General features: G+C 62.3%; 1 protein-coding gene across 2 annotated transcripts in view; it reads right to left on the bottom strand.

The window, feature by feature from the left end:
- The window catches only part of LOC140406177 (maestro heat-like repeat-containing protein family member 1), a 123905-nt gene that overhangs the window by 93316 nt on the left and 12846 nt on the right, over window positions 1-17743 (bottom strand). For both annotated transcript variants that reach the window (XM_072494318.1, XM_072494319.1), the window contains exons 3-5: window positions 13755-13868; window positions 10686-10759; window positions 7913-8035 (exon numbers count right to left, since the gene is read on the bottom strand). In XM_072494318.1, coding sequence (XP_072350419.1) covers window positions 7913-8035; window positions 10686-10759; window positions 13755-13868 — 311 coding nt within the window. The remainder of the gene's footprint in view (window positions 1-7912; window positions 8036-10685; window positions 10760-13754; window positions 13869-17743) is intronic.

Here is a 17743-nt window from a genome sequence, read left to right as displayed (position 1 = left end):
GGGGCGAGTGAGAGGGGGAGGGGCGAGAGTGAGGGGGAGGGGCGAGTGAGGGGGAGGGGCGAGTGAGGGGGGAGGGGCGAGTGAGGGGGAGGGGCGAGTGAGGGGGAGGGGCGAGTGAGGGGGGAGGGGCGAGTGAGGGGGAGGGGCGAGTGAGGGGGAGGGGCGAGTGAGGGGGGAGGGGCGAGTGAGGGGGGAGGGGCGAGTGAGGGGGAGGGGCGAGTGAGGGGGAGGGCGAGTGAGAGGGGGAGGGGCGAGTGAGGGGGGAGGGGCGAGTGAGGGGGGAGGGGCGAGTGAGAGGGGGAGGGGCGAGTGAGGGGGGAGGGGCGAGTGAGAGGGGGGAGGGGCGAGTGAGAGGGGGAGGGGCGAGTGAGAGGGGGGAGGGGCGAGTGAGAGGGGAGGGGGAAGGGGGGGCGAGTGAGAGGGGGAGGGGCGAGTGAGAGGGGGAGGGGCGAGTGAGAGGGGGAGGGGCGAGTGAGAGGGGAGGGGCGAGTGAGAGGGGGGAGGGGCGAGTGAGAGGGGGAGGGGCGAGTGAGAGGGGGAGGGGCGAGTGAGAGGGGGAGGGGCGAGTGAGAGGGGGAGGGGCGAGTGAGAGGGGGAGGGGCGAGTGAGAGGGGGAGGGGCGAGTGAGAGGGGGAGGGGCGAGTGAGGGGGGGAGGGGCGAGGGGAGGCGAGTGAGAGGGGGAGGGGCGAGTGAGAGGGGGAGGGGGCGAGTGAGAGGGGGGAGGGGCGAGTGAGAGGGGGAGGGGCGAGTGAGAGGGGGGAGGGGCGAGTGAGAGGGGGGAGGGGGCGAGTGAGAGGGGGAGGGGGCGAGTGAGGGGGGGAGGGGGCGAGTGAGAGGGGGGAGGGGCGAGTGAGAGGGGGGAAGGGGGCGAGTGAGGGGGGGAGGGGGCGAGTGAGGGGGGGAGGGGGCGAGTGAGGGGGGAGGGGGCGAGTGAGGGGGGGAGGGGGCGAGTGAGGGGGGGAGGGGGCGAGTGAGGGGGGGAGGGGGCGAGTGAGGGGGGGAGGGGGCGAGTGAGGGGGGAGGGGGCGAGTGAGGGGGGGAGGGGGCGAGTGAGGGGGGGAGGGGGCGAGTGAGGGGGGAGGGGGGCGAGTGAGGGGGGGAGGGGGCGAGTGAGGGGGGGAGGGGGCGAGTGAGGGGGGAGGGGGCGAGTGAGGGGGGAGGGGGCGAGTGAGAGGGGGCGAGTGAGGGGGGGAGGGGGCGAGTGAGGGGGGGAGGGGGCGAGTGAGGGGGGGAGGGGGCGAGTGAGGGGGGGAGGGGGCGAGTGAGAGGGGGGAGGGGGCGAGTGAGGGGGGGAGGGGGCGAGTGAGAGGGGGGAGGGGGCGAGTGAGAGGGGGGAGGGGGCGAGTGAGAGGGGGGAGGGGGCGAGTGAGAGGGGGGAGGGGGCGAGTGAGAGGGGGGAGGGGCGAGTGAGAGGGGGAGGTGAGAGGGGGGAGGGGGCGAGTGAGAGAGGGGCGATGAGGGGGGGCGAGTGAGAGGGGGGAGGGGGGCGAGTGAGAGGGGGGAGGGGGCGAGTGAGAGGGGGGAGGGGGCGAGTGAGAGGGGGGAGGGGGCGAGTGAGAGGGGGGAGGGGCGAGTGAGAGGGGGGAGGGGGCGAGTGAGAGGGGGGAGGGGGCGAGTGAGAGGGGGGAGGGGGGCGAGTGAGAGGGGGGAGGGGGCGAGTGAGAGGGGGGAGGGGGCGAGTGAGAGGGGGGAGGGGGCGAGTGAGAGGGGGAGGGGGCGAGTGAGAGGGGGGCGAGTGAGAGGGGGAGGGGCGAGTGAGAGGGGGGAGGGCGAGTGAGAGGGGGGAGGGGGCGAGTGAGAGGGGGGAGGGGGCGAGTGAGAGGGGGAGGGGGCGAGTGAGAGGGGGGAGGGGGCGAGTGAGAGGGGGGAGGGGCGAGTGAGAGGGGGGAGGGGGGCGAGTGAGAGGGGGGAGGGGGCGAGTGAGAGAGGGGGGGAGGGGGGGGCGAGTGAGAGGGGGGAGGGGGCGAGTGAGAGGGGGGAGGGGCGAGTGAGAGGGGGAGGGGGCGAGTGAGAGGGGGGAGGGGGCGAGTGAGGGAGGGGGGGGAGGGGGCGAGTGAGGGGGGGAGGGGGCGAGTGAGGGGGGGAGGGGGCGAGTGAGGGGGGAGGGGGCGAGTGAGGGGGGAGGGGGCGAGTGAGAGGGTGAGAGGGGGAGGGGGCGAGTGAGAGGGGGAGGGGCGAGTGAGGGGGGGAGAGGGCGAGAGAGGGCGAGTGAGGGGGGAGGGGGGCGAGTGAGGGGGGAGGGGGCGAGTGAGGGGGGAGGGGGCGAGTGAGGGGGGGAGGGGGCGAGTGAGGGGGGAGGGGGCGAGTGAGGGGGGGGAGGGGGCGAGTGAGGGGGGGAGGGGGCGAGTGAGGGGGGAGGGGGCGAGTGAGGGGGGGAGGGGGCGAGTGAGGGGGGAGGGGGCGAGTGAGGGGGGGAGGGGGCGAGTGAGGGGGGGTGGGGGCGAGTGAGAGGGGGTGGGGGCGAGTGAGAGGGGGGTGGGGGCGAGTGAGAGGGGGTGGGGGCGAGTGAGAGGGGGTGGGGGCGAGTGAGAGGGGGTGGGGGCGAGTGAGAGGGGGTGGGGGGCGAGTGAGAGGGGGAGGGGGCGAGTGAGAGGGGGAGGGGGCGACTGAGAGGGGGAGGGGGCGAGTGAGAGGGGGAGGGGGCGAGTGAGAGGGGGAGGGGGCGAGTGAGAGGGGGAGGGGGCGAGTGAGAGGGGCAGGGGGCGAGTGAGAGGGGGAGGGGGCGAGTGAGAGGGGGAGGGGGCGAGTGAGAGGGGGAGGGGGCGAGTGAGAGGGGGAGGGGGCGAGTGAGAGGGGGAAGGGGCGAGTGAGAGGGGGGCGAGTGAGAGGGGGCGAGTGAGAGGGGGGAGGGGGCGAGTGAGGGGGGGAGGGGGCGAGTGAGGGGGGAGGGGGCGAGTGTGGGGGGAGGGGGCGAGTGAGGGGGGGAGGGGGCGCGAGTGAGGGGGGGAGGGGGGCGAGTGAGGGGGGGAGGGGGCGAGTGAGGGGGGGGAGGGGGGCGAGTGAGGGGGGAGGGGGCGAGTGAGGGGGGAGGGGGCGAGTGAGGGGGGGAGGGGGCGAGTGAGGGGGGGAGGGGGCGAGTGAGAGGGGGGAGGGGGGCGAGTGAGAGAAGGCGAGTGAGAGGGGGGAGGGGGCGAGTGAGAGGGGGCGAGTGAGAGGGGGAGGGGGCGAGTGAGAGGGGGCGAGTGAGAGGGGGGAGGGGGCGAGTGAGAGGGGGAGGGGGCGAGTGAGAGGGGGGAGGGGGCGAGTGAGAGGGGGAGGGGGCGAGTGAGAGGGGGAGGGGGCGTGTGAGAGGGGGAGGGGGCGAGTGAGAGGGGGAGGGGCGAGTGAGAGGGGAGGGGGCGAGTGAGAGGGGGAGGGGGCGAGTGAGAGGGGGAGGGGGCGAGTGAGAGGGGGAGGGGGCGAGTGAGAGGGGGGAGGGGGCGAGTGAGAGGGGGGGAGGGGGCGAGTGAGAGGGGGGAGGAGGCGAGTGAGAGGGGGAGGAGGCGAGTGAGAGGGGGAGGGGGCGAGTGAGAGGGGGGAGGGGGCGAGTGAGGGGGGAGGGGGCGAGTGAGGGGGGAGGGGGCGAGTGAGGGGGGAGGGGGCGAGTGAGGGGGGAGGGGGCGAGTGAGGGGGGAGGGGGCGAGTGAGGGGGGGAGGGGGCGAGTGAGGGGGGAGGGGGCGAGTGAGGGGGGGGAGGGGGCGAGTGAGGGGGGGGAGGGGGCGAGTGAGGGGGGGGAGGGGGCGAGTGAGGGGGGGAGGGGGCGAGTGAGGGGGGAGGGGGCGAGTGAGGGGGGGGAGGGGGCGAGTGAGGGGGGGAGGGGGCGAGTGAGAGGGGGGAGGGGGCGAGTGAGAGGGGGCGAGTGAGAGGGGGAGGGGGCGAGTGAGAGGGGGGAGGGGGCGAGTGAGAGGGGGAGGGGGCGAGTGAGAGGGGGAGGGGGCGAGTGAGAGGGGGCGAGTGAGAGGGGGCGAGTGAGAGGGGGCGAGTGAGAGGGGGAGGGGGGCGTGTGAGAGGGGGAGGGGGCGTGTGAGAGGGGGAGGGGGCGTGTGAGAGGGGGAGGGGGCGAGTGAGAGGGGGAGGGGGCGAGTGAGAGGGGGAGGGGGCGAGTGAGAGGGGGAGGGGGCGAGTGAGAGGGGGGAGGGGGCGAGTGAGAGGGGGGAGGGGGCGAGTGAGAGGGGGAGGAGGCGAGTGAGAGGGGGCGAGTGAGAGGGGGGAGGGGGCGAGTGAGAGGGGGGAGGGGCGAGTGAGAGGGGGGGCGAGTGAGAGGGGGAGGGGGCGAGTGAGAGGGGGAGGGGGCGAGAGAGAGGGGGAGGGGGCGAGTGAGAGGGGGAGGGGGCGAGTGAGAGGGGAGGGGGCGAGTGAGAGGGGAGGGGCGAGTGAGAGGGGGGGGGCGAGTGAGAGGGGGAGGGGGCGAGTGAGAGGGGGAGGGGGCGAGTGAGAGGGGGAGGGGGCGAGTGAGAGGGGGAGGGGGCGAGTGAGAGGGGGAGGGGCGAGTGAGAGGGGGAGGGGGGCGAGTGAGAGGGGGGAGGAGGCGAGTGAGTGGGGGGAGGAGGCGAGTGAGAGGGGGGAGGAGGCGAGTGAGAGGGGGGAGGGGGCGAGTGAGAGGGGGGAGGGGGCGAGTGAGAGGGGGAGGGGGCGAGTGAGAGGGGGGAGGGGGGCGAGTGAGAGGGGGGAGGGGGCGAGTGAGAGGGGGGAGGGGGCGAGTGAGAGGGGGGAGGGGGCGAGTGAGAGGGGGGAGGGGCGAGTGAGAGGGGGGAGGGGGCGAGTGAGAGGGGGGAGGGGGCGAGTGAGAGGGGGGAGGGGGCGAGTGAGAGGGGGAGGGGGCGAGTGAGAGGGGGAGGGGGCGAGTGAGAGGGGGGAGGGAGGGGGGGAGGGAGGGGAGGGAGGGGGAGGGGGGGCGGGGTGGAGGGAGGGGGGAGGGAGGGAAGGGGGAGGGAGGGAGGGAGGGAGGGGGAGGGAGGGGGAGGGAGGGGGAGGGAGGGAAAGGGAGGGGGAGGGGGAGGGAGGGGGAGGGGGAGGGGGGGAGGGAGGGGGAGGGGGAGGGGGGGAGGGAGGGGGAGGGGGAGGGGGGAGGGAGGGGGAGGGGGAGGGAGGGAGGGAGGGGGGAGGGAGGGGGGAGGGGGAGGGAGGGGGAGGGGGAGGGAGGGGGAGGGAGGGGAGGGAGGGTGAGGGGGAGGGAGGGGGAGGGAGGGTGAGGGGGAGGGAGGGGGGAGGGAGGGGGAGGGAGGGGGGAGGGGAGAGGGGGGAGGGGAGGGAGGGGGGAAGGGGAGGGAGGGGGGAGGGGAGGGGAGGGAGGGGGAGGGAGGGGGGGAGGGGGGGAGGGGGAGGGAGGGGGAGGGGGAGGGAGGGGGAGGGGGAGGGAGGGGGAGGGAGGGGGAGGGGAGGGAGGGGGGAGGGAGGGGGGAGGGGGGGGAGGGGGGGAGGGGGAGGGAGGGGGAGGGGGAGGGGGATGGGGGGAGGGAGGGAGGGGGAGGGGGGAGGGGGAGGGAGGGAGGGGGGAGGGAGGGAGGGGGGAGGGAGGGAGGGGGAGGAGGGAGGGAGGGGGAGGGGGAGGGAGGGGGAGGGGGAGGGAGGGAGGGGGAGGGGGAGGGAGGGAGGGGGAGGGGGGAGGGAGGGAGGGGGAGGGGGGAGGGAGGGAGGGGGAGGGGGGAGGGAGGGGGGAGGGAGGGAGAGGGAGGGAGGGAGGGAGGGGGAGGGAGGGAGGGGGGAGGGAGGGGGGGAGGGGGAGGGAGGGGGAGGGGGAGGGAGGGGGAGGGAGGGAGGGAGGGGGAGGGAGGGAGGGGGAGGGAGGGAGGGAGGGGGAGGGAGGGAGGGAGGGGGAGGGAGGGAGGGAGGGGGAGGGAGGGAGCGAGGGGGAGGGAGGGGGAGGGAGGGAGCGAGGGGGAGGGAGGGGGAGGGAGGCAGGAGGGAGCGAGGGGGGAGGGAGGGAGCGAGGGGGGAGGGAGGGAGCGAGGGGGGAGGGAGGGAGCGAGGGGGGAGGGAGGGAGGGAGGGGGGAGGGAAGGAGCGAGGGGGAGGGCGGGAGGGAGGGGGAGGGAGGGAGCGAGGGGGAGGGAGGGGGAGGGAGGGAGCGAGGGGGGAGGGCGGGAGCGAGGGGGGAGGGAAGGAGCGAGGGGGGAGGGAGGGAGCGAGGGGGAGGGAGGGGGCGGGGGAGGGAGGGGGCGGGGGAGCCGAGGGGGCCGGGGGGCCGAGGGGGCGGGGGGGCCGAGGGGGCGGGGGGGCCAGAGGGCGGGGGGGCCAGAGGGGCGGGGGGGGCCAGAGGGCGGGGGGGCCAGAGGGCGGGGGGCCAGAGGGCGGGGGGGCCAGAGGGCGGGGGGGCCAGAGGGCGGGGGGGCCAGAGGGCGGGGGGGCCAGAGGGCGGGGGGGCCAGAGGGCGGGGGGGCCAGAGGGCGGGGGGGCCAGAGGGCGGGGGGGCCAGAGGGCGGGGGGGCCAGAGGGCGGGGGGGCCAGAGGGCGGGGGGGCCAGAGGGCGGGGGGGCCAGAGGGCGGGGGGGCCAGAGGGCGGGGGGGCCAGAGGGCGGGGGGGCCAGAGGGCGGGGGGGCCAGAGGGCGGGGGGGCCAGAGGGCGGGGGGGCCAGAGGGCGGGGGGGCCAGAGGGCGGGGGGGCCAGAGGGCGGGGGGGCCAGAGGGCGGGGGGGCCAGAGGGCGGGGGGGCCAGAGGGCGGGGGGGCCAGAGGGCGGGGGGCCAGAGGGCGGGGGGGCCAGAGGGCGGGGGGGCCAGAGGGCGGGGGGGGCCAGAGGGCGGGGGGGCCAGAGGGCGGGGGGGCCAGAGGGCGGGGGGGCCAGAGGGCGGGGGGGCCAGAGGGCGGGGGGGCCAGAGGGCGGGGGGCCAGAGGGCGGGGGGGCCAGAGGGCGGGGGGGCCAGAGGGCGGGGGGGCCAGAGGGCGGGGGGGCCAGAGGGCGGGGGGGCCAGAGGGCGGGGGGGGCCAGAGGGCGGGGGGGCCAGAGGGCGGGGGGGCCAGAGGGCGGGGGGGGCCAGAGGGCGGGGGGGCCAGAGGGCGGGGGGGCCAGAGGGCGGGGGGGCCAGAGGGCGGGGGGGCCAGAGGGCGGGGCCAGAGGGCGGGGGGCCAGAGGGCGGGGGCCAGAGGGCGGGGGCCAGAGGGCGGGGGCCAGAGGGCGGGGGGCAGAGGGCGGGGGGCAGAGGGCGGGGGGGGCAGAGGGCGGGGGGGCAGAGGGCGGGGGGCAGAGGGCGGGGGGCAGAGGGCGGGGGGCAGAGGGCGGGGGGCAGAGGGAGGGTGAGGGAGGGGAGGGGTGAGGGAGGGAGGGGGGGTGAGGGAGGGAGGGGGGGTGAGGGAGGGAGGGGGGGTGAGGGAGGGAGGGGAGGGGTGAGGGAGGGAGGGGGGTGAGGGAGGGGAGGGGGGTGAGGGAGGGAGGGGGGTGAGGGAGGGAGGGGGGTGAGGGAGGGAGGGGGGGTGAGGGAGGGAGGGGAGGGGTGAGGGAGGAAGGGGGGGGGTGAGGGAGGGAGGGGAGGGGTGAGGGAGGGAGGGGGGTTGAGGGAGGGAGGGGGGTGAGGGAGGGAGGGGGGTGAGGGAGGGAGGGGGGGTGAGGGAGGGAGGGGGGGGTGAGGGAGGGAGGGGGGGTGAGGGAGGGAGGGGAGGGGTGAGGGAGGGAGGGGAGGGGTGAGGGAGGGAGGGGAGGGGTGAGGGAGGGAGGGGGGGGGTGAGGGAGGGAGGGAGGGGAGGGGTGCGGGAGGCCTCTCTGTCAGAGGTGTTGTATTTTAATCGAGGTGCTGAGCGAATGCCCCGTCTCGTGCTTCCGGCCAATATGCGACAGAAACACCATAGTGAGTAGCCAATGCTTTCTGTGGGAGTTTGCTGAGCAAACATTCCTGAAATTACATCAGTGTCTATTGAATTGGCTGCAAGGCTGCGCTGATGTGGGCACGATAACAAAGAAGGCCTCTTGATTCCGGCAGGAACTTGGTGAGTTTCTTACCCCTGGTTCACAGGGCAGTGCGCACTGCCGGATAATGAATTCCATCATGGTCTCGCCGCCCTCTAGCTCCAGATAATCATGGTGGGCCATGGCACTGATCACCTGAGCCACTGTCCTCTTTACCTGCCCAGACAGACAGAAACAACCATTACTGTCACACTCAAACCTCACTCGCACAGTGGCGATGTCCCTCCACCCGTAAACCTGAGGCCCAGGTTAATGCTCTGGGGTCACAGGTTCAAACCCCACCAAGGATCCACCTGTTCCTCAAAGCTTGGGTTTTGAATGGGCCCCCAGGCCTCAGGTTTTCCATCCTGAAAAGTACCCAGAGGACATCAGTCAGGGTCACAATGTTGCAAGTGAGGGAAACTTCAGCTATTCACACATAGGGCCTATACTTTACAGACAGATGGAACACGTTCACACATTGTGCCTTAATCCAACTAAACAAAATAGGTGACAGTCATTCCCTGGTGCATTCCCCATGACAACGCCTCCACCAATCAGTCCACCCGCCAAACAATCAGCACTTTCTTCTCATGTTGTATAAATTGTTGTTCCCTTTGCCATTTCATACAAGCCAAAACGCTTCAAACGTTTTGGGATCTATCTTCACCAAATGCTCATGCATCCTTTAATTGCCCCTCTGCATTCTTTCCACCAAAATGTATCGCTTTACACTCTTCTGTATTCAACTGCATCTGCCGCAGGCCAGCCCCATTTCCCATTTCACCCCAAGTCTTCCCCCAGGTCTGTCACTTTTCAGCCCTCTCCACGTTTTGAGACACAGATTTTACAGACCGATATAGATAAACTAGGAGATTGGGCCAAAATTTGGCAGATGGAGCTTAATGTGGATAAGTGTGAGATCATCCATTTTGCCCGAAAAAATAGTCAGGCAAATTATTATCTAACTGGAAAGTAGATTCAAAATGCGTCTGGGCAGAAGGATCTGGATTCTTTGTTCGTGAATCGCAGAAAGTCAGTATGCAGGAACAGCATGTAATTAAAAAGACAAATGGAATGTTAGTGTTTATTGCAATAGGACTGGAGTATAAAAGTAGAGAAGTGTTGTTGCAATTGTATAGGGTGTTGAGACCACATCTGGAGTATTGTGTCCAGTTTTGGTCTCTGTATTTGAGGAAGGATGTGGTGGCCTTGGAAGCAGTTCAGAGGAGGGTCACCAGATTGATTCCGGGGATGAAGGTGTTGACATATGAGGAGAGATTAAACAGTTTGGGCTTTTACTCGCTGGAGTTTAGAAGGATGAGAGGGGATCTGATCGAGGTGTATGAAACACTAAAATGGATTGATACGGTAAACGTAGACCAAATGTTCCCCCTTGTGGGGCAATCTGGAACTAGAGCTCACGATAGAGGTTGAGAGGCGGGTAGATTTAGAACTGAGATGAGGAGGAACTACTCGCAGAGGGTATGAATTTGTGGAACTCGCTGCCCCACAGTGCGAGAGTCCGAATCATTAAATGGTTTCAAGAGGGAGTTAATATATTTGGGATTTATAAAACAGGCAAACGGGATATGGGGAACAGTTGGGAGGTGGATTTGAGAGCAGGAAGCGATCAGCCATGATCTGATTGAATGGCGGACCAAGCTCGAGGGCTTGAATTGCCCACTTCTGCTCCTAATTCCTATGTTCCTAGTCTGGAAGGAGGTTATGTGGGTAAGTCTATTTTCACTTGTTTTCATTCCATAGAGAAAAGTTTAGAAGTTTTGGGGTCATGTAATCCGAGTTATTTGGAATGATAGAGGTGCATTGAGCGACTTCAGGTATACATTTCAGCACGAGGGTGGTGCTAGGCATGTACAACGTGCGTCCCAGCAGCTGGCTGAGCATGTTTCTTTGCTTACACACAAGACACCCTCAACCAGCCCCCACGCTTGTAAAATCTATAATGAAACGTCCATTAAACTGATTGTGATTGGGCAGCACTTGCTGAACAATCCCGAGTGTGCCAACAGTTACACTAACAACCACTCTAGAATAGTCAGCCCAGCTGGTAACCTGGCTCGCTGGAGGAGACACACATTCAGACACAGGAACCCGTTCACTGCAAACAAAAGGCGAACGTTCAAGCCTTGCACCCTTTTTTTTTTTGAATCCCCAGATATATCGCACGTCAATTTCTTCAGGGCAACACCTCAGTCAGAGTCGACTTGCTGACTAATCGTTTCCCTTTCCTCCTGCAGTATAAATTGTTGTGATTGGTCAAAATTTGGTATTTAAAAAAAATAAAAAAAAATTTAGAGTACCCAATTCATTTTTTCCAATTAAGGGGCAATTTTTTTTAGTGTGGCCAATCCACCTACCCCGCACATCTTTTGGGTCATGGGGGCGAAACCCACGCAAACACGGGGAGAATGTGCAAACTCCAGTGACCCAGAGCCGGGATCGAACCTGGGACCTCAGCATCGTGAGGCAGCTAACCACTGCGCCACCGTGCTGCCCACTAAAATTTGGTATTCTTGTGTTTGTCCTGATCATAGAATCCCTACAGTGCAGAAGGAAGCCATTCAGCCCATCGAGTCTGCACCAATTCTCCGATCGAGCACGCTGACCTAGGCCCATTCGCTGCGACCCCACCTAACCTTTGAACGCGAAGGGGCAATTTATCATGGCCACTCCACCTAACCGGGACTGTGGGAGGAAACCGGAGCTTTCAAAACAAGAAACTGATGGAGGGACTGAATGGCCTCCTTTACACCAGCACAGGACAAGGTCGGTCAGTGCTCGAAGGGTTAAGTACGCAGGTTACCTTGTTGTTGTTGTCCTGGATTGCGAACTTCATGCCTGTCAGTATCAGGGGTTTCTTACTCTCCAACTGTGGGGCTGCAAAGATGAACATGGGCGATCATTAATCTCCAGCCTGTGACATTTCAACCTCTGAATTGCATGTTAGGAAGGGACCAGTCATTTCCTCCAGTCTTCTCCAATTCTGATTTACAACAGGCAGACGTCAGCGCACAACCAATCGCCAATCTACAGTAATCTCCGCAGCGATTAGCCTCTGCCTGACCACTGGACATGCCCATTCTGACCTCCTGCCAAAGGGGGCACCAGAGCACAACTTTATGCTTCCGACACTCAAAGCATCCCAAACGAGCAATGCCACAGAGGATCTGCAAGTCGGGCTTTCACTCCTGTCTGTTGTTAAATGGGGCAGCACTCACTGTGTTCTAGCCCCCCCACCCCTCAGGACTCAGTGGGGGAATACCTTACCCCGCTCCATGACTGAGCCAGGCTACCTCAATGGGTTGATGGATCGGGCGGGGGTGAAAGAGTTTGATGCTAACAAGCGACTGCTTGATTAAATTTAATAATTAATAAAAGCCCCATCAGCAATAACTAGTTGGGATTTTGAATTCTTGAATTGGCTCAATTTGCTCTGTGGTACAGGCTGGCACAGTGGTTAGCACTGCTGCCTCACGGCACCGAGGTCCCAGGTTCGACCCCGGTCCCGGGTCACTGTCCGTGTGGAGTTTGCACATTCTCCCCGCGTCTGCGTGGGATTCACCCTCACAACCCAAAGATGTGCAGGGTAGGTGGACTGGCCCTGCTAAATTGTTCCTTAAAGCAAAAACCATTTGCTGTGGTCTGTAACAGGAGGACGATGTCCCGAGATCACCCACAACACTCGGACAGCATTAGAGGGAATCGCAGCCAATCACGCTGCCTGGAAATGATTTTAAATAACGCTGACACTAATGAGGATGCTCGGGTCAGTATTTGGGACTCGCCCACCTCTAACTTGGCTGGAACCAAATTGCCCGAGTCACCGAGCGCCTTCCTCAGGCTGGGCGTTTCCTAATTCCAAATACAGGAATGCAGCATTCCGGAAATCCGGACAAAGGACTACCCTTGCCTCAATGACTCGAGACGACTGGGCAGTGATTGGCTCTACTGATAGCGGATGGAGAGAAAGGGGAAGACTGTGGAAGGCGGGGGAGGGGATTGGGGGGGGGGGGGGGGGGGGGGGGGGAGAGCAGGGAGGAGGGAGGGGTTGGATGGGGGGGGTGGAGGAGGGGAGGAGGGGGGGTGGAGGAGGGGGGGGGGGGTGGAGGAGGGGGAGGGGGGGGTGGCGGAGCGGTATTGGTCACTTCTCCAGCTCCTTTCACAAGCAATGAACTATCGGCACAGCTTGTAGAAAAGACAGCAGCTAATTAGGCTGCAGCACGGTTCCTACACACAGTAACGAGGTAGAGACACAGAGTCCTTTTTAGCAATGTTATTTGACAGGTCAGAATTTGCCAGAGTTCTGGGGTGAACCTCCCGCCTCTTCTTCCAACAAAGAGAGCTTTTGCCGCCACCCAACACATCAAATATAGTTTCACATCCGCATGACAGAATCACCCAGAGCACTGACCAGCCCTCAGACAGTGCGGCACTCCCTCAGCACTGACCCTCTGACAGTGCAGCACTCCCTCAGCACTGACCATCTGACAGTGCAGCACTCCCTCAGTACTGACTCTCTGACAGTGCGGCACTCCCTCAGTACTGACCCTCTGACAGTGCAGCACTCCCTCAGCACTGACCCTCTGACAGTGCAGCACTCCCTCAGTACTGATCCTCTGACAGTGCAGCACTCCCTCAGTACTGACCCTCTGACAGTGCGACACTCCCTCAGTACTGACCCTCTGACAGTGCAGCACTCCTTCAGCACTGACCCTCTGACAGTGCAGCACTCCCTCAGCACTGACCCTCTGACAGTGCAGCACTCCCTCAGCACTGACCCTCTGACAGTGCAGCACTCCCTCAGTACTGACCCTCTGACAGTGCTGCACTCCCTCAGTACTGACCCTCTGACAGTGCAGCACTCCCCTAAGTACTGACCCTCTGACAGTGCAGCACTCCCTCAGTACTGACCCTCTGACAGTGCACCTCTCCCTCAGTACTGACCCTCTGACAGTGCAGCACTCCCTCAGTACTGACCCTCTGACAGTGCACCTCTCCCTCAGTACTGACCCTCTGACAGTGCAGCACTCGCTCAGTACTGACCCTCTGACAGTGCGGCACTCCCTCAGTACTGACCCTCTGACAGTGCAGCACTCCCTCAGCACTGACCCTCTGACAGTGCAACACTCCCTCAGCACTGACTCTCTGACAGTGCAGCACTCCCTCAGTACTGACCCTCTGAGAATGCAGCACTCCCCTAAGTACTGACCCTCTGACAGTGCAACATTCCCTCATACTGACCCTCTGGCAGTGCAGCACTCCCTTAAGTACTGACCCTCTGACAGTTCAGCACTCCCTCAGTACTGACCCTCTGGCAGTGCAGCACTCCCTCAGTACTGAACCTCTGACAGTGCAGCACTCCCTCAGTACTGACCCTCCGACAGTGCAGCACTCCTGCAGTACTGACCCTCTGACAGTGCAGCACTCCCTCAGTACTGACCCTCTGACAGTGCGGCACTCCCTCAGTACTGACCCTCTGACAGTGCAGCACTCCCTCAGAACTGACCCTCTGACAGTGCCGCACCTCCTCAGTACTGACCCGCTGACAGTACTGACCCTCTGACAGTGCGGCACTCCCTCAGTACTGACCCGCTGACAGTACTGACCCTCTGACTGTGCAGCCTCATGTCAGCATTGACCCTCTGACAGTGCGGCACTCCCTCAGTACTGACCCTCTGACTGTGCAGCCTCATGTCAGCCTCAATCTTGTTTTCAAGTCTTTACAGAGGGGCTAGAGTCCCTGACCCTCTGAAGTCGGTACGAGTGTTACCCATTGAACCACAGCTGGCACCTTGTTATAGCCACCCCATCAGCAGGCACCTGTCCCTGTCCCAGTGTGGTCTGTGACGTGCTGTTGTCCTCTGATACCTACATGCCGAGTTGATGAGATGTTTGAGCACGGTCAACGTTCCAATACGAATTCTCTCATTGTGAACTTCTAACTTCTGCAGGAGGAAGGCGATGAGCCTGTCGGTATAGGCCCGAGCTGTGAGGGAGGGAGAGAAACCAGCAGTTCAATGATTTCCATCCACAGTGTGATCAACTGAACATCCATTCTCATTCCCGATGCCCTTTGGTTGCCCCTGGCAATCGTCGTGAACTTGGTTATTTTGAGGAAGAATTTTGACGTCATGCTCCTAAATCTCTGCTCCACTAGGGGTTTGCGTCAGCTCATGTCTGGGTTGATTGTGGACTTACTGATGGAGAGCCAGCACAGAACTGTTCCAGACAGGAGGCCATCCGGCCAATTGTGTCTGCACTGACTCCCCGAATGAGCGATCCACCGTTCGTCATTCTCCCAGGAACCCCGCACACTCCTTTTCAGATCACAGTCTAATACCCTTTCAGATACTTCGATTGAGCCTACCTCCACCACACCAGCGGATTCCAGACCCGTGTGAACAAGTTTCTCCTCACATTACGTTTGCTTCACTTTAAATCTCTCTCCGCTCTGTCCAGCCCCCTCACGATTTTGAACATCCCTATCAAATCCCTCCTCTGCCTCCTCTCAGTAAAACAATCCCAACTTCTCCAGTCCTCGGAAAGGAAGTTTGTCATCCCTGGAACTGTTCCAACTTTTTAATAAATTTAAAGTCAGAATTATTTTTCCCCAATTAAGGGGCAATTTCTCGTGGCCAATCCACCTACGTCTTTGGGTTGTGGGGGCGAAACCCTCGCAAACATGGGGAGGATGTGCAAACTCCACGCGGACCGTGACCCGGACTCGAACCTCGGCGCCGTGAGGCAGCAGCGCTAACCACTGCGCCACCGTGCCGCCCCAGGAACCCTTCTCATGAATCTTCTTCCGAACTCTTTCCAACACTTCCACGCCTTTGCTAAAAGTTTGATGCCCAGAACCGTACGCAATACTCCAGGCGGAGGCCAAACTAGTGTTAGGTGCGTGACCTCCTTGCTCTTGTACTCTCTGTCCAGGCTACGGTGTGCTTCCGAAACCACTCTCGCAACCTGCCCCGTTACCGTCGAAGTTAAACTGAGTGGTCTGCAGTGAGCTTTTCTTCCCTCCCTCGCTGGCCTCACCGCTTCTGCACCGTTCCCTCTCGTGACTTAGCAAAAAGAACTATGAATAAACAATATTTCCGTCGTGCCTTTCCCAACCCAGGGTGTCCCAACGCACTCCACGTCCAATTCTTCCCACCCATAGTCTCTGTCGTAACGTAGGGATCACGGCAGCCAATTTGTGCACAGCAAGCTCCCACAAATAGCAGTCGGTGGGTTGAGGGAGAAACATTGGACAGAAGGGCAGCACGGTGGCGCAGTGGTTAGCACTGCTACCTCACGGCGCCGAGGTCCCAGGTTCGATCCCTGCTCTGGGTCACTGTCTGTGTGGAGTTTCCACATTCTCCCCGTGTTTGCGTGGGTCTCGCCCCCACAACTCAAAGATGTGCAGGGTAGGTGGATTGGCCACGCTAAATTGCCCCTTAATTGGAAAAAATGAATTGGGTACTCTAAATTTTTTTTTTTTTTTTTAAAAAGACACTGAACAGAACGTCCCTGCTTTCTTTCAGAATTGAGAGTGTGGGTGGGATCCTTCATGTCCACCTGAAAGAACAGGTTTCATATCCCATTCGGAAAGACTGCACCTTATTTCATTCATTTAAGGCCTGGTTTAGCACAGGGCTGAATAGCTGGCTTTGAAAGCAGACCAAGGCAGGCCAGCAGCACGGTTCAATTCCCGTACCAGCCTCCCCGAACAGGCGCTGGAATGTGGCGACTAGGGGCTTTTCACAGTAACTTCATTTGAAGCCTACTTGTGACAATAAGCGATTTTCATTCATCAACCTAGTGAACCTTCTCTGGACTGCCTCCAATGGAAAACTGCTGGGCCGTTAAGTATGTTCACGGCTGCAATTCAGATTTTTAATCAGTAAGGGAGATGAGGGTTATGGGGATAATGCGGGAAAGTGGAGATGACGGTTATATCAGATCTTTCCTTGGATAAGGGGACCGAAACTGTTCACAGTATCCCAGGTGTGATCTAGCTTTGTGTAGTTTTAGCAAAATTTCCCTATTTTGTATATTCCATTCCCTTGAAATAAAGACTAACATTCCATTTGCCTTCACAATGACCTCCTGAACTTTAATGCTCCCTTTTTGTGATTGAATAATAATCTTTGTCACAAGTAGGCTTACATTAACACTGCAATAACGTTACTGTGAAAAGCCCCTCGACTCCAACATTTTCCCACTGATAGATGTTAAGCAAATCAGCCTATACGTTTTTTTAAATTTAGAGTACCCCATTATTTTTTCCGATTAAGGGGCAATTTAAAGTGGCCAATCCACCTACCCTGCACAACTTTGGGTTGTGGGGGCGAAACCCACGCAGACACGGGGAGAATGTGCAAACTCCACCCGGACAGTGACCCAGGGCCGGGATCGAACCTGGATCCTTGACGCCGTGAGAAACTGGCCTATAGTTGCCTGTTTTTCGCCTACCCACCCCACCTTTTTTTCCCAATAGGGTGTTACGTTGGCAGTTTTCCAATGCTCTGGGACTTTTCCGGGGTTGGAGTTTTCGTGGAAGATTACTGCCAGTGCATCCATGGTCTCGGTACCTCACCCAACCCATCAGGTCCAGGGGACTACTCAACCTTTAACCCGAGTACATGTACTCTAGTGATCATGACTATTATTTCCTCACCCCGCTATTTGCTCCTTGACTATTTTGTATTTTTGGAATGTTTAGTGCCTTCTACCGTGAATGCGTGCACAAAGTATTTATTTAACTCCTCTGCCATTTCCTGGTTCTCCTTCCCACAGCCTCAGTATCTGAGGGGCCTATGTTCACTTTGGCCTCGCTCTTTGTTTTAATAGATTTAAAGAAGCTCTTGCTGTCTGTTTCTACATTACTTGTCATGGTTCATCTTCGCCCTCTATTATTTTTTGGTCATCTTTTGTTAGGTTTTGAACTTTCCCATAAAATTTGTGGCTTACCTCAAAGATTTGCCACACTATCTTTTTTTCTTTTAGTTTAATACTATACTTAACCTTGGTTAACAATGGTTGATTCAGGCCCTTCCTAGAATCCTCCTTCCTCACGGCAGTCCTGGGGTGTAGGTACACCCACAATGCTATTAGGGAGGGAGTTCCAGGATTATGACTGGGAGCCGGTTTAGCTCAGTTGGCTGGACAGCTGGGATGATGCAGAGCGAGGCCAACAACGTGGGTTCAATTCCCCTACCGGCTGAGGTTATTCATGAAGGCCGCACGGTGGCGCAGTGGTAAGCACTGCTGCCTCACGGCGCTGAGGTCCCAGGTTCGATCCCGGCTCTGGGGCACTGTCCGTGTGGAGTTTGCACATTCTCCCCGTGTTTGCGTGGGTTTCGCCCCCACAACCCAAAGATGTGCAGGGTAGGTGGATTGGCCACGCTAAATTGCCCCTTAATTGGAAAACAAAATGAATTGGGCACTCTAAATTTATTTTATTTTCCCAAATTCATGAAGGCCTCGCCCTCTCAACCTCACCCCGTGACCCTCAGGTTAAATCACCACCAGTCAGCTCTCCCCCTCAAAGGGGAAAGCAGCCTATGGCGACTTTACATTTTACTCCCTCAGTGCTGCGTTGGGAGGTCTCGCTTGGTTACGAACGAGGAGACAGCCATTCAGCCCCTCGATCCTGCTCCGCCATTTAATAAGATCATGGTTAATCTGATAGTAACCTCAAATCTGCACCTCCCTACCCTTGATGACCCCTGCTTACCAAGAATCTAACCACCTCTCCCTTAAAAATATTTAAAAACTCAAATTTCCACTGCCTTTTCAGGAAGAGAGTTCCAACGGTTCACGTCCCTCAGTGAAAAGATTCCACCTGGGGCTGTTTAGCACAGGGCTAAATCGCTG

The sequence above is a fragment of the Scyliorhinus torazame genome, unplaced genomic scaffold (assembly GCF_047496885.1).
Source record: "Scyliorhinus torazame isolate Kashiwa2021f unplaced genomic scaffold, sScyTor2.1 scaffold_336, whole genome shotgun sequence".
Classification (NCBI taxonomy): Eukaryota; Metazoa; Chordata; class Chondrichthyes; order Carcharhiniformes; family Scyliorhinidae; genus Scyliorhinus; species Scyliorhinus torazame.
This window is presented reverse-complemented; position numbering and strand designations above follow the sequence as displayed.